The sequence below is a fragment of the Rhinatrema bivittatum genome, chromosome 2 (genome assembly GCF_901001135.1).
Source record: "Rhinatrema bivittatum chromosome 2, aRhiBiv1.1, whole genome shotgun sequence".
Taxonomy (NCBI): Eukaryota; Metazoa; Chordata; class Amphibia; order Gymnophiona; family Rhinatrematidae; genus Rhinatrema; species Rhinatrema bivittatum.
Genome location: NC_042616.1, coordinates 714729963 through 714755573, shown reverse-complemented (window position 1 = coordinate 714755573; position 25611 = coordinate 714729963). Strand labels below are relative to the sequence as shown.

The 25611-nt window shown below is 45.9% G+C and overlaps 1 protein-coding gene across 5 annotated transcripts in view; it reads right to left on the bottom strand.

Annotated features, from left to right (window-relative positions):
* The window catches only part of LAPTM4B (lysosomal protein transmembrane 4 beta), a 164259-nt gene that overhangs the window by 59454 nt on the left and 79194 nt on the right, over positions 1-25611 (bottom strand). For all 5 annotated transcript variants that reach the window (XM_029591766.1, XM_029591767.1, XM_029591764.1 and 2 more), the window contains one exon: positions 343-441. In XM_029591766.1, coding sequence (XP_029447626.1) covers positions 343-441 — 99 coding nt within the window. The remainder of the gene's footprint in view (positions 1-342; positions 442-25611) is intronic.

Here is a 25611-nt window from a genome sequence, read left to right as displayed (position 1 = left end):
ATATTTTATTTTGTGCTTATCTTTTCTTTGCTCTTTGTTTCGTAATTGTTATATTTTTTGATTATGTAGATTTTTATAGTATTGTAAAACTGCTTGGATGCGTTCACAAGCGATATTTATTTACTTATTTATTAACAAACTTGTATTCCACAACTTCCATACATTGTATCCAATGCGGATTCCATACATTCATAAAAACACCTAACACACATATATCAAATCCAAATAATAACAACAGAAGAAGTTCAAGTGAATCTATTTCCTGTACATTCCCTGCAAATATATTGAAAACCCAGCTGGCCAGGGGTCCCCAGGATAAAAGTAAACATGTGCAGGACATACCTTAAAAGCCAAGATGATGCTTATAAAAATGAGAATAATTACAACTAGACATGTAGGATTCATAGATGTAATCTCTTCCTTGTAGGGGAAATTAGCAGGCTGAAAAGAGAAAGAAAAGCTTATTACTGTTAACACTTACAAATCTTTCTAATCTTAATATCTCAGCTCATTGCACACATCAGAAAATTACTATTTAAATCTTATAAAAACAATACAAATCCCAACTTTTGAGTGAATATGCAAGAGAAAAAAAGAACTCTTTAAAGAATAAAACCAGCAAAGAAGGATAATTAGCAGAAGCATAAGTACAGTAGGAAGTACAGAGAGCTACTTCAGCAACTCCACGTGGATCAAGATTTGACACAGCAAGGGCTGAGGATAGATTAATTCAAACCTATGGATGAGAGACTGGTAATTGCAGCACAGGAGCATATGCGATTTTCAAAACAGGCTAAGTATGCACATATGCTGGAAAGTGTGCGCAAAGTGGGCATGTTTGAAGCATGTCAGGGGTTTGGATGTCCGCGTGTAGTTTGCTATATTTTATAACAAACGTATGTGAGAATGTTTTTACACCTGCCTTTTGTGACTTGGTGTTTTGCATGCTGACTTCTCGTGGTGAATGGAAAGGGCAGCTTGCTAGGAGCTGAGGCAGAGGGGGTGTAGGAGGCTGACCAGGAACTTGTTATCCTTGCTCATAAATTTGTTTAGCATCTCTTGTTACTTTTTATTTGTCTGTTTCATCCAAGGTTTGTTTCCATTCTTTGGGGGGAACCATTCACTGGATAACACTGCATTTCTAAGGTGGGGTGAGGGGGCCATGTATCACTGGGGCTGAACGGGGGGGGGGGGGGTGTCATTTGGACTGAATGTGGCTAACTGTGGGGGGGGGGGAGCATGTGAGTGTCACTGAGGTTAACTGGGGGGCATCTGACTGTCACTGGGGCTGATTGGAACTGTGTGAGTGGTGGTGAAGAAACATTCAACATGAGTATTACAAACTAATGGATTCTTGGGACATTGTGTTTGAGGAGAACGCATCCCTTAAAGAGATTATACACGACTAGGGCAGTTTCTGAATCTGTCCAAGGAGCTAGTCTTGCGCAAGTTCAGGTTCAACAAGGAAATCATACTATGCCTATGCTAGCAGTTAGAGCAGGACCTGCACCTTTCCACACCTCAAAGTCACTACATCCCTGGCCTTTTTGGCTACTGGCACCTTCCAGTCTCCTTTAAGAGTCATAGCTGGAATAAGTCAGTCTCCCACCACAATATGTATTGATCAGTTTCAGCCTGCATTTCTCAAATTAACACATCAGTATATATACTTCCCTTGGACAGACAGCAACAACTGCAAATTATGACTGATTTCTAGCAAATTGCATATTTTTCATCTGTTTTGGGGGCTGTTGATTGCAATCACTCATAACTCTATGAGTGCACCTACAAACAATGAGGCCATATTCCGCATTTGCCAGGGCTTCGACTCCCTCAATATGCAGATGGTCTGCAATGCCAAGGGGATCATCATGGACATAATGCCAGGGTTCCAGGATCCTATTACAATGCCTACATCCTCTCTCCGTCAGGAATTCATGATCACTTCCAGGAAGATTTCATCACTGGGGTTGGGCATCTGAGGTAGGTATGCTGCTGTCACTGCCCTTTTCTCTCTCTCTGACTCTAGGTGGTCTTACTGATTTGGTCCAGGAGGGCCGCTGCAGTTTCTAAAGGAAAAAGCCTCTCTGCCTACCAGTTTGGAATATCTGACTTTGCTCTTCTCTGCCTTCCCCTTTACAGTTGAGAGAGGATATCCACTTGGCTCATGACTCCACTGGAATACTCACAGACTGCAGCAGATGTCTCCTAAACAGGGTCCATTAGCAGACCAAGGCAGTCACTGAGAGAAACTTTGATCTACTCAAAACACATTTCCACTGCCTGGAGAGATCAGGAGGATGTCTTCTCCATAACCCAACAAAGTTCTATGATATCTTTGTAGCCTGTTGCATACTTCATAATCTGGCCAAAAGCCAAGGTCTGCCTCCTCCAGAGAGGCAAGAAGCTAATCTTTACAGGGCCAAATGATCATACCTGGGAACTTTTGATTTTTAATCACCCTGAGAATGTCATAGATTATCAGGGGAAAAGGGTGTGCAGGAACACTAAGGGGTCGATTTTAAAACGTTCATGAATGTGGATCCTGGCGCGCACACATGGACGTGCTGATTTTATAACATGCGAGCGTTGCCATGCATGTTATAAAATATGATATCCGCGCGCACACGTGCGCCCGATTTTATAATCAGTGTGTGCATATGCGGACAGATCCCCCTTGCGCTCGCGCAAGGGGGGGCATTTTTCAATTACGCACAGCAAAGTGATTGGCCTTTTACCCAGTTCCCACCCAGTCCACTTCAATTAAGAAGCAGACTGGGAGGGAACTTCCCTAACCCTATCCTTCCTCCCTCTTCCCCTCTCTTTCCCGACCCCTATACTTATCCTATCTAGCCCCAATTTTTTTGTTTTAATACTTACTGCCTCTTGGGAGCAGAAGTTAACTCTGCGCACCGGCCGACTGCTGACATGCGCTGTCCCGGCCCACCCCTTGTAGCTGGCCTGGCACTTGTGCTTGTATCAGAGGTTACATGTGTGGCCGGGCCCTTTTGAAAATGCGCATGGCACGCACAGGGCCCGGCCACACACATAACCCTCCAAATTTTAAGCATGCAGGGGTTTTAAAATTCGGCTTAACTTTCTTCTTCCTCAAACACACACACTAACATGTTCACCCTCACAATCTCCCACACACACATGCTGACCTACACTGATATTTTATAGACATAGTCTCTTACTCACATCCCAATTTTTCCTCATTCACACATGCTCACACACATGCATATACACATGCTCTCTCTCTCTCTCTCTCACACACACACTCATATACACATGCCCACTCATGCTCTCTCTCAGCCCCAAACCCACCAACGATAGCTGCCTCCTCCTTTAGCCCATGCATCAACTAGACTCCTCTTTCTGCTGGCTTGCAGACAGATGCATCTACTGCTTTTTCTTCCAGGTAGACACTTCTCCCTTCTCCTTCTACAGACCTCCCTGGCCAATGGACACATGACCAATGCTAATATTGCTGCTACTTATGACCTTTATCAAAGGGCTCCTCCTCCCCTTTCAGCTGCATGCAGATGCTTCTCCTTCTACCTTCTCCTGGTGATGACTTCCTTTCTGGGGCCTACACAGGCCATCTTTGCTGTTGACCCAGAATTTTCCTATGTTGGCTCAGAGACCTGGCAATTCCATTGAAATTCCAGAGTCTCCAGGTCAAATCTGGAGAGTTCCCAATGATGAAGAGGAGGAGCAGCATACAAATTAATTGACATGGACTTGCAAAAGATACATCGCTAGGCTCACCAGCTGGCTGTAGAGGAAAGGAACACTCTGATGCAAAGAAATTTTTAATGGTAAAGGTGTATTTATTTACAACAGACAGGCAATGTTTATGAATAACAAAATGCTTGTTTCCTCTCCTTTTTGGGGGTGGCTCTTCTCCCTTAGACTGCCATGATTGGTGCTTTTACACAGAGGTAATGTGGTCACTACTGACAATGCCTTTGGAGTCCACAGATACAAAAAGAAGTGGCAATGGATGATAGCTACAGGAGGGATCTGGAAGCCACAGGGACTCCTGAAAGCAGATTTTTAGGGGGGCCTGAAGATGAAGGCCTGGCTACACTGGTGTGCCTCTCTTCTTCAGATGGTGTACAAGATGAGGCCATCCCTTTGTCAGCAAAGGGGGATGTGTCCATCTGAGTCATCAGAAGGGTTTGGAGGTAGCATCCATGAAGGTATTGGAGCCAGAGAAAGGCAACATGGCTTCTAAGGTAGTTTTGGACACATAGTGGTTGCGTCCTACCATGCTGGTGAACTTTAGGATCATGGAGGAACATAGCACTGTGATGGTGGTGCAAATCCAGGGAGAAGCAGTTTTCGGGGGCCCTGAAGCTGCCAGGAAGTATTCTATGCTGGCAGCGGCTGGTATAGTGGTATTCACTGAAACATCTTCCTCCAGAGAGATGTCTGACCAAGACCCTGCGTCTCCTGTCTTACATTTTGCAGCTCTTCCTGTGCCACTTGAGGTCCTGTCTGAGCTGCCTTATGCCTACAAGCAAGTCTGCCACTCTATTGTTTTAGAGCTGCATGTGGCTCTTGGCTAGAGTGCAAAATACCTCATCAGCTCTCGGAGAAAAGCTGGCCTCTTCCCTATGTCTGGCTTCCCCCTTATTAACATCTTGTCCCAAGACATCAGGAATAGGTGGTTCAATATAAGTGGAGGTAAGGTCTCGACCTGCAACAACTCTTGGGTGTGCTCCTCATCTCTTGCTACATCCTTTTCATGCTCCTCTCGGGCCGCTACAGACTCTGCAAACTTCCCCTCTTCTGACTCATTCTGTGCTTCTAGACTGGGTAGTAATACTACTGCATATCACCTAGGCCTTCTCAACCCATTAAATCCAGGTCCATAACAGTCATATTGTGTTTCAACTCCTGCAAGAAGGTAAAGTATATAAACTGTCACTACGACTATCTGCCCGTTCCTCTTTTCACCCACTGGACCTTCTTTTCAGGCATGGAGTACAGCTACAAGGGCCCCTCCCGACTGCCCCCAACTACTGCACAACCTTCTAGTCTAGCAATCCCTAGAGTGTCAATACTGCCGAAATGCACTTGTTTTATAAACTTACAATCTTGACAGCAAGGTATTGCTCAGGCTCTATCTGCCTTTTAGACCACAGACTAACTGTAAATATGTATAGTTAGAAACTATACTAGACACTATGTGCAATAACTTTACATGCCTTTCTTAAAATGACATTGCTCATCTTGTCTCCCTTGAGAGTGTGAAGCATGCTGCTCAGCAACTTGTCTTACTGCAGCCTCTGATAAGGTGCTCAGGACTATCCGTTCTGCTTGGATGAAGGTTATCTGCCTGGTGGGCCCTGCTTACCTCATTCTGGCGTGTTTTTCTCTCTCCTTGCATGTAATGTCTTGCACACTTCTGTTGGTGTGGAAGACAGCATTCAGTTTATGGTGGATTTTCTCCCAGATCTGCTCCTTTCTGTAGTATCCTACTTTCATGGACTTCTTCCCATAAATGATATTCTAGACCTTCATGACCCCCTTGACAAGGTGGTCTACCTCTTATGGCTGGAAATTAGGTTTCCTAAACAAAGGTCCCTTTCCTCCAGACTATGACCCCTACTCTTATATACTTGCAGTCACACAGCAAGGTGATGTAATCATGTGTTTAAGGGGGAAGGTTTTATGCACATAAAATACACAAATTTATAAAATAGATAGCATTATTTAGTGTAGATCCTGCATAAGTGTACATTTATTATGAAGTTGTATACACATTATTTTCTTATATATGTGTTTGTAGACTTGGTCAACATGCAAAATATTGGGTACAAGGAATGTAAGGCATATGTGGATAATTACCTAATTATCTGAAGCCTTTTCCTATCTTTTATTGGTCTTAGCTTTTCACCTCTATAGCTGGTATAATTAGAGGGGGTGAAGTCTTTCAAACACCACAAAACACTCTTCTTTGTTGCTCTATGAGCTCTGTAAATTAGAAGACATCTGGGTATTTGTTTCTAAAGGGTCTCTTTAGTTTATCTACCCTACATATTGTACTTAATATTATTTATGACTGGATGGAAAGCAGCTGAGAGAACTGACAGTTCTGACTTTGCTTTAGGTGATTTCACTCAGACTCTAAAGAGTTGCTTTGTGTGGGCTCTTCTCTATTATAAGGGCTGCAGGTGGGTGAGGGGACCAGGTACGAGTCCCTGACAGCTCACAGCTGGAAGCTTTAATAAAAGTCAGGCCGATACAGAACGGTGCATTTGGCAGTATAAGGGGTAATAATAGCATGTTTAAAATGTGCAGCCAACCCCCCCGAAATTAATAGAACTCATCATATGCAAATGCATGTTGATGAGCCTATTAGTTAGTCACCCGAAATACAGAAAGTAAGGCCTGCCCAATGGCAGGCTTTAAATTCAGACGGCACTGCTATTTTGTACACCCTCCGACTTAATATCATAGTGATATTAAGTCAGGGTCCCCCTCCAAAAAAGAAAAAGAATCTAACCCCCCCCCCCCCGACAGAAATAGTTGCAAGCCTATCAGCTTGAGGACACACTTAATCCCCCTCCCCGTTCCTGAATTCAAGAAATATGTTCAGGATCCTGGCCCTTTCCCTCACCCCACCCAGCACCCTCTCAGAGGCATCCAGCCTTGCATCAGTTAATACACAGACTGCTCTCAAAGCACCGCTGAAAGTGTTACGATTGTACCGCACTCCCGGCGGTACAATCCCTGGGTCTTTTGGGAGCTGTCGAGTGGGACCGGAGGGTTTGTATTGGTACAGAGATGTGGGGGACAGCGGGGCAGGAGTCTACATATATTTTTTGAATGTGGGGATGGGGGGGGGGGGGGCAGGAGGGCATTGGGGAACCTCCCCAGGTCGACAGGCCTGCAACATTTTACATCTTTTAGGGAGCTGGAGGATGAGGAGGGAATATAGGTGCAATGTTCCAACAACAGTTTTAATCCTTTAGTGAAGTGGGTGGAGGGAAGGTGGGAGATCAGACCTACAGGAGTGTCAGGATTTCTTTATTTTAAAATGTTATTCCTGCACTTAACCAGCTCTATATTGAATATAGCCAGTTAAGGCTAAAACTATCTAGGTACATGAACCCGGATAACTTTAGACCTGCTATGAGGATGTATAAACTTAATGGCAACAGATTTCGGGGTTCAGGTCATTGGAGTTTGCAAACCTTTCCTCAGCATACCGTGCTACTGAATATTGACCTCAAAGTTTTTGCTCCTTGGTTGCCAATACCACAGAAACCCCATAACATACTTCTTTTCGATGCAACTGTATTCCATGATCTTACTACTACGTATCATTTCTGTAGTGCTACTAGATGTACCCAGCACTGTACAGATATGCATAAGTGATGGTTCCTGCACTGTGGAGCTTACAGTCTCATTGGGACATAGAAAAATAGGAAGTTGTGACTGCTGGTGGATCCTATTCATGTTTTCAATTCCTTATAGCAATTATGTATTTTTTTTTTTAATGTAGCCAGCACCTAAGAATATTTCAGAATACATCAGTATACCTCTATATACATCAACAGTGAACGTTCGAGAGAACAGCTGCATACAGAGGAGCTCATACTTGTACTCTGGCAGAGCTTAATACAATGATAAACATGGCAACATAAAGAAAACTTTGTTTAAACTATAGTATTTTACAAGCCTGACCGAGCCTGAACTCCTGTCATTAGATCTAATGCATTTTACCAGTGCCAAACATCTGCCGCAGAGGATTAACACATTTTGCCTGGCACCATTTCCTCACTCACATCTCGTGATAACTTTTTATAGTGAATTAAAGCGTTTATAATACTTTGAAAAGGTACAGATTCTCTTTTTCCCTAATGAAAATGTTAAAGGTTTCAGAAAAATGATCTTTTGCTGGCCTCTAGTGAATAAATTTTAGTGGTCAGAAAACTACTTCATTTTGTGAGACAAAATGCTGCAGGACTAGGCTTGTAAACTGGTGTAGCAGGTTTAGGAAACTGCATCACAACAGCATGAAGAACTGCAAAAAAACCCCCCAAAAAACCCTCTCGTGTCTGTACGCCATCGGCATGGCATTCCTCAATGCTTTTATTCAGTTATGACAAAGTACTGAGCACCCGATTTTAAGTAGAAATATGAGGTCTCTCATGCAATTCATGATCACACGCCTCGTACAACAATCTTCTCTTCCCAAGTCAAAAACATGTGTTTGTGATCGCCAATTAATCAGCAACCTCCAGAGCCAAAATTCTGATAAACTATATCGATTTACTGCTTCACTTTCCAAGCTTTAAAAAACAAACGGCTTAACTAGCCTAGCAATAAACAGAAAACAATCGAAGCAATTAATTTGAGCATGCCAAGATGACTCAGGAGACCAATGCCTCTGTGAAGCCGAGACTTCCTCAGCCATTTGCAGGACTGCAGGGCATGCTCCCAGATGGACTGCATAACAGATCAGCAGTCTTCTCCTTGCTAAAATGGCAAAGCTCCAGAGCTTCAGCCCTGCAGGCCTTTGCTCATTTGCAGGAGGGGGGAAAACCCTGCTGCTACAGAGCCCGTCACATTAAAGACCAGCAACATCTGCTGGTCAACTGACTCCGTTCAGCAGCAGGTGTTGTTGCTCAAATGTGGGCTCCCCTTTAAGTCTTGCTGCAAGAAACAAACATTTTTAGGTCATGCAGGAACAAACTGGGCCAACCAAAAGAAAAAAAAAAAAAAACACAATCCAGAAAGGAAAGAAAACCCACATGTGAAAATAAAATGAACTCTTTTTTTTTCCCCACAGCCAGCACAGATGACACACACAGACTTCAAGGATTGTGAATATACCGTAATCGAGTCCATGGAAATATCAGGCTTACATCTGTACCTCTTTTTTTCTTTTATCATAGTTTTATCTGAGAAATTTCTGTTCTGTGTCCAGCACTATGCAAAATTACTCTAGCATTCTCAGTCAGGCTCTGCCAGAACCTTCCGCCTAGCATAAATTTAGGACCAGGTGCACTAAGCATTCTCCCATAGACACAAAATGGAAGAAATACATTTCTACATCTGGCCTTTTGCGTCATGTCTGCCCTGTAGAACAGAGGCCAGTGATTTCACACAGCTCACAATTTTTTTTTTTTTTTAGTTTTATTGAAATACTTTTTCATAGTTTTGCACGAAAAGCAAACCATTGCACAAACAAAATGATTGAGTGTAATTAATGCTTAAAATCCCCTAAATCTTTAGGAGTGTCTTAAATCATCTCAAAGTCTCAGCTCCTTTCATGCCATATGGTAGCGAATTCCAAAGTGTTAATGAAGAGGTGGCAAAGTAGCTGTCCAGCAGCGTGACACGTCAAACAAAGGAACAGCATTAACACGTTGTAAAACTGAGATCCAAGCTGGCCGCAACCAGTCAGCAGTGCTCTAAACCTTCATGGAACGGTGCGGTTTTCGAGTTACCTAATTTGCCTTTGACTGTGGTTAAATGCAAAGGGAAGGTCAGGATGTAGGCCCTGGAGCCACCATCATTTCCATGGTCACTTGCGGTAGCAATGGTAAGGCGCACTTGTTCAAGTCCCTGGTGATGAAAGTTCTGGTGCTACAGGACTCGGCAATGGAGCAGTCGCCCAAAGTGACCATGAAACTTCATTGAGCCCCACCCATGCTGGGACAAGATCAGAATTACAGGTTACCAGATGCGTTGGCCACAACAGAAGCCAGGAGGGCCTACCCATCCAATGGAGGGAGTAGCTTTGTTTACGTTCCCTCTTGCTGTTTTACTTTAACATAGAACACGTTTTTCTTCAAGCTTATTCCATATCTGCATTTCTGAACTGCATAATTAAAAACAGAAATCCATTCTCTAACTAGGGGACAACATTAGCACCTGGTTCAGGGATCCACACAGGTTTACAGCTATGCAGCTGATTTAGGTGAAAGAAGACCAAAGATCTGCCCAGTTCAGTTTTCTTCTAATTGCTAGTTAGATCCTAGCAATTAGAAGAACGTTGAAAGCAGTGGCAAATGCTGTGCACTTTCATGCAGTAGATCCTCATGTCAATTCTGGGATCGGGTCTTCTGCACCACGGATCAGCTGGGGCTAGAGATGCTGCAGAAGCAATGTATACAGCCAGACAGGAGAGCGGGAGGCTGTTAGTCATGTCACTGTTAAGGATGACACTTGGTGACCAAATTTACATCCTATGATACACAGTTCCAGAAAGACTCCTGGTACCCGATTCCTGTCCTCAGAACTCTTGCTGCAATGACCAGACTTGGAACAGAGGGAGGGAGTGTCTATTAAAACAGGGAAAAATACATGGATAGATGTGAACAAATAATAATATCATTAATGATGGGGCCAGATATTCAGCCGTGGAGCGGCTAGTTAAGTTAGCCAGATATAGCCATCCGGCTAACTAACAAGGATATTCAGTGGCGTGGCCGTACCGCTGAATATTCCCGGCTATCTTAAAGTTAGCTAAATAAGTATATCCTGCCAACTTTAGGTCCGCCCTACGGCACAACCAGAATTAGCCGCATAAGTTAAGCAGCTAACTCTGCTCCGCCCCGAAACGGCTCCTGCCCACCCCTGGAACGCCCCTGACTTATGCAGCTAGAATTTAGCCACATACAGCTTTGAATATAGCCAGATAGCCATTTAGATGGATAACCTTTCAGTTATTCATCTAAATTGTTTTTGAATATCAACCTCAATATTTATTTATTACCTACTTTACCACCAAAGGTGCCCAAAGCCAGGTTCAACATAGCATACAATCAATAAAAACAACCACAAAAGACTCCCTTCCAAAAACAAAACTTCCATGAAATCTTCATACATTCTTATCCTAACCACACAGCCACCCATTTTCCAAAACAAAATATAGCCTCACAGCAATCTCAAATAGTCATTATCAGATATAATTCATGAAGGCAAAAGGCACCAGGATCCTAGCACTGCTTCCAATTTAGCTAGAAGAAAAACGAGAAAAAAAAAACTCCAAGTACTTTCTTCTTACTGCCCATCATCTATCTCTGGGGCCTATGTATTTAAAGCACGATAATAAATGCACAATGTAGAAAGCCCCTAATGTAGGGGAAACTGGGCACTGTTTAGCGCACATGTGGCTACTTAAAATTTGAACATGCCTGTATATGCTAACCAGGTGCCCAGCATGCCAATAACCTTATTAGTCATTAGCATTCTTGGTATACCTTGGCTGACTCACTTCTTTAACTGTCCTAACCATATGGCTTATGCATCATTTTACAAGTCATAAATACACCAGTAAATGGCTTAATGTTGTTGAGATACTATATTTTTACTGCCATCCCTTTCAATATTTGTCACCCCAAATCTCTCTAGAGCAAGGCTTACTGCCCTGACCCCGGCAAGTGGCAATACAGATCTCTTAAAACACCATCTTAGCTTTATGACCAGATTTCATGAATCCAATAGCAGCTGCAGTGGTGCTTGCATTATGAGAAATGTTATTCTGAAAGCTACATATCCAATGATGGAAATGGAATCCTGAATACACTTTCAATGATGCACAGCAAACAATGCATTAACTACAGATACAAGTATATCGTTTTTTGTTTTTTTTTGTTTTTACAGTCCTCACTAGTTAGCCAAAAGTTTAATCATGGCTCATTTAATAATATGCTTTCTCTAATGCAGCAGCAGTTTCCCTCCACAGGAATGTGTTTAACAACTGCAGACTAAACACTGCCAGCACAGTAGCTTAAGGCCTGGTGCCATGGAAGGTTATAGGTGGTCCATCATCATGGGAGCGCATACTATTCACTACAGCGTGACCTCCAGGCTGGATGTCATTTCTCTGCCAGGTGGAAAAAAGGCAAAAGAAGCAAAAATATGATCCTCAGAGCTTTGTTTGCTGTGGCTGCAGTTTCAGACTACTGAAAAATTATGGGCTTTTATGGAAAAAGAAAGCCATATGCAATCAGTTTATTGCATATTTTTCACTTTTATTGTTCCCTGCCCTGTGCTGCTACTGGATTTGATCTAAAATGTGAAATCCTGAGGGACTTTTTTTTTTTTTTTAATTTCCATCTTGCATATTTCCTTTGATTCTAAATAACAGCTCACATTTTGACTGGCATATCAAACCCTCCTGCTTCTTCAGGCCCACAACCCCGAGCCAACAGTACAAACCCGGTGATGAATGTGTGTTCCTGCAGTGTAAACAGGAGATCCATCACCAGCAGAAAACATCAGCAGCTGAATGTGTGCCCTCCCCCCTCACGCACAAATTGAGTTTTATCAGACTGGGATGATTATTACTGAACTCTTCCCATGAGTGGTTGTCATTGTGACCCTGGCAGTAAGTGGGGCACCACCACTTGGAGATACAACTGAACCTTTGCTGGCAGATTTACAGGTCATAACATTCAAAGAAACACGTCATCATGGTCCATCTCTTAGCAATGGCATATTTTCCTTTTATCCTTTGGTAAGAGGAACGCTGAGACAAAGGAACATTCAGAAACACATATTAAAGTGAAAAGAAGGAAATATTATTTAGGCAGTTAACTCTCAATTATGTGTTTTACCCTACTGTTTTTCTCAGGGGCCTCTTCCATTTAAGAGGTAAAAACCTATAAGTGCTTTGCAGTACTAAATGTAGCCTCAGTGTCTCTAAGGGCTGCACACGGCATGGTTCAAGTCAGGAGAAAACTTTAAATAGATGCATATCAAATTGCTGACTCAAAACGGCAGAACTACCACCAAAAGAGAAAAAAATGTACTGGATGCCAACACAGCAAAAGCTTGAAGCAGTACAATGAAAAACTCAGCAAATGTACAGCCTAATCTTAAAATGGTACAAAATAATCCTGAGCTAAACATGAAACACATATCACAGAAAATAAAAGAAGGATACGCAAAACTAATGATACCGAGAAGACTAAAACCTTTACTAACACTAACAATTTTCGCACAGTTCTACAGGCAATGATATTCGCTAGCACAGATTATTGTAACTCACTACTATTAGGGCTACCTCAATCTACGATTCGGCCCCTGCAAGTATTGCAAAATTCCGCTGCTAGAATATTGACTGGCAAAAAAAAAAGTGACCACATAACAGGAACACTTGCTGAACTTCATTGGCTTCTAATTGAACAAAGAATACAATATAAGGCACTATGTATAATCCACAAACTAATCCACGATGAAAAAGCGGACTGGTTTAACACTGCACTACGCATACATGTCACGCAAAGAAACCTGAGATCTGCAAATAAGGCTCTACTAACTATCTCCTCGGTCAAATCAGCTCGTCTCACGCAAGTAAGGGAAAGAGCACTGTCACTGGCTGGTCCCGTACTATGGAACACCATGCCACTTGAAATAAGGCTGCAGAGAAATTTGAAAATATTCAAAACTAATCTGAAAACCTGGCTTTTTAAACTAGTTTTTTATAAAGATAAGGAGGAGGAGAAAAACAGTTGATGGATAAGGACGCACCCAGCTAGAAGTTATTACTTGTAACCTACAAAGCAAATTAATGTTCAAAACAAACCGCCTAATATGTTCCTAACAAACAGACTTAACTTACACAATTAGTTTATTATTTTAAATTGTTACCGTAGTACGATGGCACATGATTAATTTGTTAGCTATACCACCCATTTTTCATTATCGTACCTTTCTGTAAACCGTTGTGATGGTTATTTAACTTAACGACGGTATAGAAAAGTTTTTAAATAAATAAATAAATAAACAAACAAACAAACAAACGCAGAAGTCGCAACCCCACTAAGTTTAATGGTCTCCCTTTTCCCATGTTAGTCCCGACTCTTAAAACCCCACTGACTAGCCTAGATTTTTTATTTTATTACCTACGCGCCATCCATAGCAGTAGTAAAGTTACGTGACAGGGGACCTCAGTGCGCCATGTGCGCCTAAGTATTTACATGCACATCTCTTGGTCTTCCTCCGACATGCCCATGCCCCGCCCCTTTTTCAAAATGTTTGACTTCTGCGCATAGCAGGAAATGTGCGCATGCATGGGCAGTTTATAAAATCCTCTTGGCGTGTGCCAGCCCATCTTGTGTACATATCTCCTGCTTTGGCGAAGATAGGGCTTTTAAAATTTGCCTTTATGCTCATATGTAAAGCAATGGAGAGAAAAGTGACTTGTCCAAGGTCACAAAGGGCAACAGCAGGATTTGAACCCTGGTTCCCTCCCCACTGATCTAACCTTGTAGATTACTCCTCCACTACCTCTGTGAGATTATTCTATGCTGTTTACAAGGGACTAATAGGACAGTTAAGAGCTAAGCAACACAAAAAGGGCCTAGAAGTTAATATCCTCCCACCCCTGGATGGAGTCCTGGAGTCTCACAGAATTTGAGAAATGAGAAATTAATACCTGAATTGAGATGTTAGCCCTTGAATCCACTAACTGAGATTTCCCACCCAAGGGTTACATATAAAATAAACATTTACAATTCATCCATTATGTAAATACATTTCCAACTAAAACAATATTGATTATTAAATAATCCAAATAATCTTATGAATAATAGCAATAATTAAAATAATCAATTGATTATTCAAATAATCTAAAATATACAAATAAGCAGCTGCACTTGCGCTCAGAGTAATGCCACCCCATGTGCCAGCATATATAGAAAATTAGAAACATACAAATAAACATAGAAATGATGGCAGAAAAGGACCAAATGGTCCATCCAGTCTGCCCAGCAAGCTTATGGTAGCACCAGCTGTGCCATACAGGTCTCCCCCATAAAGGTATTATTAAGGGATGGCATCTGCCTTGCAGTTACCCCCCATATTTATTTTCCCAAACCGTTAAAGTCAGGGCCCTTGCTGGTTTCTGTCTGAGACCAATTCCCCTTTATCTCTCGCCACTGAAGCAGAGAGGAATGTTAGAGTTACATCACAAGTAGAAGGCTTATTGGTTAAGGGTAGTAACAGCCGCATCAGAGTTACCCCGTGCTTGTTTGTTTTTTTTCAGACTGTAAAATTCATGTTGTTGTTGGTTGCTGTCCGAAATTGATTCTCCTTTTCCTCTTTTCCCCCTGCCGTTAAAGCAGAGAGCAATAATGAGTTGTATCAACAGTATGAAGGCTTGTTGGTTAAGGGTAGTACCACCACACCAGCAAGTTACTCCCATGTGCTCTTTTCCTTATTTCCATCCTGTAGCCTTTAGGGATCCACAGTGTTTATCCCATGCCCCTTTGAAATCTTTCACCGTTTTTGTCTTCACCATCTCCTCCGGAAGGGCATTCCAGGCATCCGCCACCCTCTCTGTGAAGAAATATTTCCTGATGTTGGTTCTGAGTCTTCCTCCCTGGAGTTTCATTTCATGACCCCTGATTTCTTTCCAATGGAGAAGATTTGTCAAATGTGAATCATTTCAGGTGAATCATTTCAGGTATCTGAAGGTCTGCATCATATCTCCCCCTGCACCTCCTCTCCTCCAGGGTGTACATATATTAGGTCCTTCAACCTCATAAGTAATTTGATGGAGACCCCGCCCCCACCATTTTTGTCACCCTTCTCTGGACCACCTCCATCCTGTCTCTGTCCCTTTTGAGATACAGTCTCCAGAAATGAATACAGTACTCCATGTGAGGCCTCACCAAGGCCCTGTACAAGGGAATTATCACCTCCTTTTTCTTACTGGTTTTTCCTCTCTCTATGCAGCCTAGCATTCTTCTGGCTTTAGCTATCGCCTTGTCATATTGCTTCATCGACTTCAGATCGCTAGATACTATCACCCCAAGGTCCCTCCTCTTGCTCCATGCACAACAGCTGCCTCCCCCCCCCCCCATCATCACTTACAGCTCTTTTGGATTACCACACACCAGATGCAGAACTCTGCACTTCTTGGCATTGAATCCCAGCTGCCATATCTTCGACCACTGTTCAAGCTTCTTTAAATCATTTTTCATTCTCTCTACTCCTTCCGGCATGTCCATTCTGTTGCAGATCTTAGTATCATCCGCAAAAAAACAAACATTACCTTCTATCCCCTCCACAATGTCGCCCACAAAGATGTTGAACAGGACCGGTTGTTACGATCCCGGTCACTAGACTAGTGACCGGGAGCTTACCTCTCTCACCCACGCTGCGAACCGCCGGGTTCGGGGCCCTCCACGCGGCTTGGCTGCGGCGTCTCCACGAGGGAGACGTCGCCGGAGACTCCTCCCCTCGGCGAGGGAACGCGCGCGCGCGAAGGGCAGCGTTTTGTGCTGTCAGCACCCGGATGTGCTGACACGCCCCCCGTGACGTCAGACGCCGACCGGGGGATTTAAACCGGGCTCTTTCCTCACCCAAGTGCCTTGCAACGAGGTTCCTTCTTTGAAGAGCTAGTTGCCGTCATTCCTGTTCCCCGCTGATTGCCTGCCTGTCTGCTTGATTCCTGCCTGGTTCCTGGATTCCTGCTTGTCTTCAGCCTGCCTTGATTCCGGTTTGTGATTCCGATTCCTGCTTGTCTTCAGCCTGCCTTGACTCTGGTCCGTGACTCCGATTCCTGCTTGTCTTCAGCCTGCCTTGACCCCGGTCCGTGACTCCGATTCCTGCTTGTCTTCAGCCTGCCTTGACTCCGGTCCGTGACTCCGATTCCTGCTTGTCTTCAGCCTGCCTTGACCCCGGTCCGTGACTCCGATTCCTGCTTGTCCGCAGCCTGCCTAGACTCCGGTTCGTATTCCACTCCTGGGCTTCTCCGTCCTCGCCTAAGTCCCAGCGGTCCGGGTCCCTACGGGCTCCTCCCGGGGGGACCTCGGGCTTCCAGGGCGAAGACTCCTAAGTCCTAGCGACCCGGGCTCCCACAGCTCCTCTGGAGGAGTCACGGGTTTCCGGGTGAAGCTCCATCTGCCCAGTGGGAGTTCTGCCTCCCGACTGCCCCCTCGGGTCAGTCGGCCTAAGGATCCACTTCCGGATTTCGTCCTTCGTAACAGTTTGCAAGGCCATGGATCCGGCGGATCTCGCTGGTCTCCAGGCCATTCCGGGCCTGGCTCAGCGCCTGGTACAACAACAACAGGTTCTGGATTCCCTGGTAGCCACGGTGGAGCGAATGGCTACCCGTATGGACGCAGAACCTCCGGCACCAGTTCCTGTGGTCGCACCTACGCCGGTAGTTACGCTCCAGACGCCTACACAGCTGCCTGCTCCTTCACGCTACGCTGGAGACGCCAAGGGGTGTCGCGGGTTTTTGAATCAGTGTTTCGTGCGATTTGCCTTGCTTCCGAATCAATTCCCTACGGATTCTGTCAAGGTCGCTTATATTTTTTCCCTACTGGATGGGAAGGCTCTGCACTGGGCTTCACCGATGTGGGAGAAAAGTGATCCTACTCTCACCAATTTGGATCTCTTTGTGGCTGGGTTTCGTGCAGCCTTCGACGAGCCAGCCCGTCAGATCTCTGCCACATCGGAATTATTGCAACTCCGGCAAGGGGGCCGTACTCTGGCCGAGTATGCCTTGGAGTTCCGCACCCTCGCTCTTGAGGTGGGTTGGCATGACGATGCTCTTCGGGGAATTTTCCTTGAAGGATTGGCTGGTCGGATCAAGGACGTACTAGCCGCCCGGGACCTTCCCGAAGGATTAGACTCACTTATAGAGCTAGCTGGACGTATCGACCTACGTTTGCAACAGAGAGCTCGGGAAGTACGCCCTCTGAGACGCCTGTCCCCGCTAGCTCCGGCATTCTCGAGACCGCTCACTCCGATGCCCAGGTCGACGGTCGCCTCGGCCGAGGCTTCTGCTGAAGAACCTATGCAGTTAGGACGCACTTCCCTAACTGAAGAAGAGAAACGCCGCCGGCGGACACTGGGGTTGTGTCTTTACTGCGGTGGTAAGGGGCATTTCCTTTCCCAGTGTAAGGAACGGCCGGGAAACGCCCACGCCTAGGAAGGAAGGAGGAGTACCTCCTGGGCTGTTTCAACGCTGCTCCTCAATGTACAGTGCCTGTAACTCTGAGGTTCTCAGAGGACACTTTTTCTACTCAGGCCTTGATTGACTCCGGGGCTGGGGGTAACTTTATCACTCGAGAGCTGGTACAAAAGCTTCACTTGGACACAGTTCCCCGTGACCCACCTCTCTGCATTACCTCTATTCAAGGAACACCTTTACCGGGCAGTATCTCTCTTGTCACCACTCCGATCTTCCTTCGCACTGGTCTGTTACATGAAGAAGAGATCTCTTTCCTGGTATTGGAGAAGTCTGTATATCCCATAGTTTTGGGTCTGCCCTGGTTACAACTTCACTCACCCGTGATTCGCTGGGACGACCTACAGATCGCACAGTGGAGTTCTCATTGCCTACAGCATTGCATCAAGGCCACGGTGGTTCCGCCTATCCCCTTGGCTCATGCTGGGTTGAAACTTCCTGACCAGTACAACGACTTCTCTGATGTGTTTTCCAAGGACAAGGCGGAATTATTACCTCACCATCGTCCTTTCGATTGCTCTATTGAGCTGCTCCCTGATACGACTCCGCCACGAGGTAGGGTGTACCCCCTCTCTCTGCCCGAAACAAGAGCTATGTCCGATTATATTAAGGAGAATCTCGCCAAAGGATTCATCTGTCCATCCAAATCACCTGCCGGGGCCGGATTCTTCTTTGTCGCTAAGAAGGATGGTTCCTTACGCCCTTGCATTGATTACCGGGGCTTAAATGCTATCACCAAGAAGGACCGGTATCCGTTGCCACTGATTCCCGAGCTACTGGACAAGCTTCAGGGGGCTCGGGTGTTTACTAAGCTGGACTTAAGGGGGGCCTATAACCTGGTGCGCATCCGTCCCGGCGACGAGTGGAAAACCGCTTTCAATACCCGGGACGGACACTACGAGTATCTGGTTATGCCCTTTGGTCTATGCAATGCACCAGCAGTATTCCAGCACCTCATGAATGAGGTACTCAGGGAGTTGCTCAACTCCTGCGTTATTGTATACTTGGATGACGTTCTTATCTTTTCACGAGATTTGGATTCGCATCGTAGTCAAGTCCGACAAGTACTCCAAATCCTCCGAGAGCATCAGCTCTACGCCAAATTGGAGAAATGTATCTTTGAGCGGGACTCGTTGCCCTTCCTTGGGTATATTGTATCCGCCACCGGATTCAGCATGGACCCCGAAAAAGTCTCTGCCATCAAGAAGTGGCCTCAACCTGTGGGCCTAAAGGCATTACAACGTTTTTTAGGTTTTGCAAACTTTTACAGGCACTTCATACCCGGATATTCACGATTAGTGGCACCTCTGACCGCTCTGACTAAAAAAGGAGCAGACACACAACACTGGACTCCGGGGGCTTGCAAAGCTTTCCAAGATTTGAAAGATGCGTTTCTGCAAGAGACTTGCCTCCGTCATCCGGACCCGTTACGCCCTTTCGTAGTGGAGGTAGATGCTTCCAGTGTGGCGGTAGGAGCAGTTTTGTCTCAGCATTCTGCATCTGGTCAATTGCTACCTTGCTCCTTTTTCTCTAAGAAGTTTACACCTGCCGAGAACAACTACGGGATCGGCGATAAGGAGCTCCTGGCCATTAAGCTGGCTTTCGAAGAATGGAGGCAATGGCTGGAGGGAGCCCAACATCAGGTCACGGTGTATACCGATCATAAGAATTTGGAATTCTTATCACAAGCCCAACGCCTTAACCCAAGGCAGGCTCGTTGGTCTCTATTTTTCAGCCGATTTAATTTCATCCTTAAGTACCGTCCGGCTACTAAGAACGTTTGTGCTGATGCATTGTCTCGGAACTCCATCCTTGAGGAGGAAGATGATCCTCCACAGTATATCATCGACCCAGCTAAAGTTTCCCTTGCAGGCACCGGTATTTCCTCAACCGACAAAGTAATTGTTCCTCGCCAAGATAGGAGGAGGGTGCTGGAATGGGCCCACGACTCCCTTTCGGGAGGTCATGCCGGTCAAGGGAGAACTTTGACACTTTTGAATCGGTACTACTGGTGGCCCCGAGTACGACAGGACGTACACGAATATGTGGCTTCGTGCCCCGTTTGTGCCAGACAAAAGCCGCTGGTTGGACGTCCTTGGGGTCTGCTGCAGCCTCTGCCTATTCCTGCCGAACCCTGGACCCACATCGCCACGGATTTCGTGGTGGATCTGCCTCCGTCGGAGGGACATACGGTGATCTGGGTCACGGTGGACCGGTTCTCCAAGATGGTCCATCTGGTACCGCTGCCCAAACTTCCATCGGCCCCGGAGTTGGCACGTCTCTTTATTCTGCACATCTTCCGAGCACATGGTCTTCCACAGAGTATCGTGTCGGATCGTGGTTCACAGTTCACGGCGCGCTATTGGCGTGCTATCTGCAAGAAGTTTGGAGTGCAACTAAATCTATCTACCGCTTTCCACCCCCAAAGTAATGGGCAAACGGAGCGTATGAACCGGTCACTCAAATTGTTTCTTCGCAGCTTCATCACCGAAAAGAGGGATAATTGGGTCTCTCTATTGCCTTGGGCTGAATTTGCGTACAACAATCACCAACACTCCGTTACGGGTCATACTCCGTTCCAAGTCGTCTTTGGAAGACATCTTCAGCCTCCAATACCGCTTCCCTTGGAGGTTCCCTCACCAGCGGTTCAGTCTATAGCTTCCCAGCTCCATCGACTCTGGAAAGTCCTTCAGCAGCGACTATCGATGGCAGCTCAGAGAACTCGTACAGTGGCAGATCGTCATCGGCGATCTGCGCCAGAATTGGTCCCTGGTACTAAGGTTTGGCTGAGCACCAAGAACCTGCGCTTCCCAGGCCACAGTCACAAGTTAAAACCCAGGTACTGTGGTCCTTTCTCCGTGGCAGAACGAATTGGCATGGTATCATACAGGTTACGCCTCCCGTCTCGTCTGAGAGTTCACAATTAGGGATGTGAATCGTGTCCTCGATCGTCTTAACGATCGATTTCGGCTGGGAGGGGGAGGGAATCGTATTGTTGCCGTTTGGGGGGGTAAAATATCGTGAAAAATCGTTAAAAATCGTAAAAAATCGAAAAATCGAAAAACCGGCACATTAAAACCCCCTAAAACCCACCCCCGACCCTTTAAATTAAATCCCCCACCCTCCCGAACCCCCCCCCAAATAACTTAAATAACCTGCGGGTCCAGCGGCGGTCCGGAACGGCAGCGGTCCGGAACGGGCTCCTGCTCCTGAATCTTGTCGTCTTCAGCCGGCGCCATTTTCCAAAATGGCGCCGAAAAATGGCGGCGGCCATAGACGAAAAAGATTGGACGGCAGGAGGTCCTTCCGGACCCCCGCTGGACTTTTGGCAAGTCTCGTGGGGGGGTCAGGAGGCCCCCCACAAGCTGGCCAAAAGTTCCTGGAGGTCCAGCGGGGGTCAGGGAGCGATTTCCCGCCGCGAATCGTTTTCGTACGGAAAATGGCGCCGGCAGGAGATCGACTGCAGGAGGTCGTTCAGCGAGGCGCCGGAACCCTCGCTGAACGACCTCCTGCAGTCGATCTCCTGCCGGCGCCATTTTCCGTACGAAAACGATTCGCGGTGGGAAATCGCTCCCTGACCCCCGCTGGACCTCCAGGAACTTTTGGCCAGCTTGTGGGGGGCCTCCTGACCCCCACGAGACTTGCCAAAAGTCCAGCGGGGGTCCGGAAGGACCTCCTGCCGTCCAATCTTTTTCGTCTATGGCCGCCGCCATTTTTCGGCGCCATTTTGGAAAATGGCGCCGGCTGAAGACGACAAGATTCAGGAGCAGGAGCCCGTTCCGGACCGCTGCCGTTCCGGACCGCCGCTGGACCCGCAGGTTATTTAAGTTATTGGGGGGGGGGTTCGGGAGGGTGGGGGATTTAATTTAAAGGGTCGGGGGTGGGTTTTAGGGGGGTTTTAGTGTGCCGGCTCACGATTCTAACGATTTATAACGATAAATCGTTAGAATCTGTATTGTATTGTGTTCCATAACGGTTTAAGACGATATTAAAATTATCGGACGATAATTTTAATCGTCCTAAAACGATTCACATCCCTATTCACAATGTGTTTCATGTCTCCCTCCTGAAACCAGTAGTATACTCACGTTTTCATCGGCCTACTCCAGATGATGTTTCTGCTTCCTCTCCTGGGGAACCTGTGTACCAAGTTCATGAAGTTCGGGATGTGCGCTTCGCTAACCGTCGATGGGAGTATCTACTGTCCTGGGAGGGTTGCGGTCCAGAGGAGGACTCCTGGGAACCTGCCCGTAATATTTTGGATAAGTCATTGTTGACACAGTTTCATTTGGACAATCCCGGGAAGGCCGGTCCTCTTCGGAGGGGGCGTAAGAGGGGGGGTACTGTTACGATCCCGGTCACTAGACTAGTGACCGGGAGCTTACCTCTCTCACCCGCGCTGCGAACCGCCGGGTTCGGGGCCCTCCACGCGGCTTGGCTGCGGCGTCTCCACGAGGGAGACGTCGCCGGAGACTCCTCCCCTCGGCGAGGGAACGCGCGCGTGCGAAGGGCAGCGTTTTGTGCTGTCAGCACCCGGATGTGCTGACACGCCCCCCGTGACGTCAGACGCCGACCGGGGGATTTAAACCGGGCTCTTTCCTCACCCAAGTGCCTTGCAACGAGGTTCCTTCTTTGAAGAGCTAGTTGCCGTCGTTCCTGTTCCCCGCTGATTGCCTGCCTGTCTGCTTGATTCCTGCCTGGTTCCTGGATTCCTGCTTGTCTTCAGCCTGCCTTGATTCCGGTTTTGTGATTCCGATTCCTGCTTGTCTTCAGCCTGCCTTGACTCCGGTCCGTGACTCCGATTCCTGCTTGTCTTCAGCCTGCCTTGACCCCGGTCCGTGACTCCGATTCCTGCTTGTCTTCAGCCTGCCTTGACTCCGGTCCGTGACTCCGATTCCTGCTTGTCTTCAGCCTGCCTTGACCCCGGTCCGTGACTCCGATTCCTGCTTGTCCGCAGCCTGCCTAGACTCCGGTTCGTATTCCACTCCTGGGCTTCTCCGTCCTCGCCTAAGTCCCAGCGGTCCGGGTCCCTACGGGCTCCTCCCGGGGGGACCTCGGGCTTCCAGGGCGAAGACTCCTAAGTCCTAGCGACCCGGGCTCCCACAGCTCCTCTGGAGGAGTCACGGGTTTCCGGGTGAAGCTCCATCTGCCCAGTGGGAGTTCTGCCTCCCGACTGCCCCCTCGGGTCAGTCGGCCTAAGGATCCACTTCCGGATTTCGTCCTTCGTAACACCGGTCCCCAAAACCAATACTTGCGGCACTCCACTTAATACCGCTCTCTCTTCAGAGTAGGTTCCATTTACCATCACACGCTGTCTTCTATCCAAACAGTTTGTAATCCACTATCATCTTTGCGCTCACTCCCAAGCTTCTCATTTTATTCACAAGCCTCCTATACAGGTCCGTATCAAAAGCTTTGCTGAAATCCAAGTAGATCACATTGAGTGCTCTTACTTGATCCAAATCTTTAGTTACCCAATCAAAAAAAATCAATCAGATTTGTCAGACAGGACCTTCTCCCCTGGTGAATCCATGCTGCCTGGGGTCCAGCAATCCTCCTTGCTGTAGATAGGTCACTATCCTTTCCTTCAGCAGAGTCTCCATTAATTTTCCCACCACCTAGGTGAGGCTAATATAATAATCTTTATCATCTCTTCCTCTTCCCTCTCATATGTGTTTGTGAGGTCTTTGCAGATATCTAAACAGAGGGAACGAGCCTGCGTGCACCCATGTATGTCTATATGGGCTTACAGCCACATTCGCTGAAGTCTTATATCCTGTGCACAAGTGTGCGGATGTTAAAAAATATGCATAGTGCATGTACGTGCGCTCCTAATTTTAAGCATTTACTCGAACAGTTGGGAATTGTTGATATTTCCACGCACAAGTGAGAACATTTTATAACATGCATGCGTGAAGGAAATGACCAGTTTGCCCAGTCTATATCTAGGTCATCAAGGCCCTCCTGGCTCTTTAGCCTGCACTCCCCCCCAGTTTATCCAGACCCCTCAAGCAGTTCATATGTGGCTATAAATAGTTTTATTCAGACTTACATCTGAAGAATTTGTGCAGAAATAAACCGGATGAGCGCTGCATTTGTTTCACTTTATAAGCGCATATCTCTTGGGCCTACCCCAGAATCCCCATGACCCACCACCATTCTGCCCCTTTTTTACTCTATGGAAGATATTTGTGCATCAGTACTTGTGCGCATATGCGTGAGGTTTATAAAATAGGTCAGACACATCCATATGCTAGATGCATGCGCATCTGCATTTTTGGCAAATGCATCTCTTTTAAAATTCACCTTACAGTGAAGGTACTTTAAAAAAAACCCCTATAAATGTGATTTCACTTGTGCACGTGAGCTTAAATGAGCAGAAAACAAAACAAGCCAAACTGGCCTGTTGTACTGCAGTCTACTCTACTGCACAGTGAACTGAATTTATCTATATATTTTAAATTGATTATATCAGCACAGTAATTCTAAGCAGATTCCATACAATGCATTCATAATTAAACAAACATGTAACATATAAAATCAAAATAACAAACCTAAAACCAAACAACCCAAAAGATACACAAAACAACTTTCAATTAAATGTCAATTAAAACAAATGTACAACAAACAACAAAAATAGCAATAACCTCAACTTAAAGGCCGCTGAAATACCTGTGTTTCCATTTTCTTATGAAATGCCCTGTAGTCACTCATCCTATGCAACTCCTCTAGTAAACTGTTCCACAATGAAGGGCCTACAACTGAAAAAGCTTCTCCTTCCACCAAAGTACCATTCTTCTCTAGGCCCTCCACTCTCCACGCATACAAGACTCCCTTTTCCTCTACAACACCTAACTCCCATTCTTTTACTAAACTGCTCCTAAGTAGAGATGTGCATTGTTTCTTTCGATTGGTTCAGGCTTTGTTTTCGGCACCCTGCAGGAAATTTCATTTTTTCCTTTGTTCGTGGTTTGTTTGGTTTTTTTCCGGGGGTCCCGATTTTCATGTTAGTGCGCGCTATGTGCGCGTGCATTAACACGAACTATAAATTTTTCTGAAATTTTGGAAAAATTCTGTTTGTTTTTTGTCGTCCCCCCCGAACCATGCCGAATTAGACAATTTCGTTGAAATTGTCTAAATTGGGAAAAACGAATGCACATCTCTACGCCTAAGAAGTTTCTCAGTGTTCTCTTTAAATTCAAATAGGTCAATATTCAGTAGTACAGGAAGCAGGCAATTTATCCAGCTGAAGTTAGCAGGATAAATTGTCATGGATATTCATCAGAGCTCTACCGAATATAGCCAGATAAAACCCTAGTTAGCCGGATAAACATATCCGGCTAACTTTAGGATTGCTCGACAACATGACCACACTGAGCTGGATAACTTATCTGGATAAATCTGAATATCGGAGAGGGCGGCTTAAGTTATGCAGCTGACTTAACTCTGCCCTGGAATGATTCCAATTTACCCAGCTAAACAATAAGGCAGATATATCAGAGCAGTGGGAAGTTTAAAACCTGAGGTTTGTCTGGCTAAGTCCTGAACTTGGCTGGACAAAACAGTCTGAATATTGATCTCCTAACTACAAGAATCCAAAGAGACTGACTGAGGTTGGGGATCATTTTACTACTTTTTCTCAAAAAATTATCACC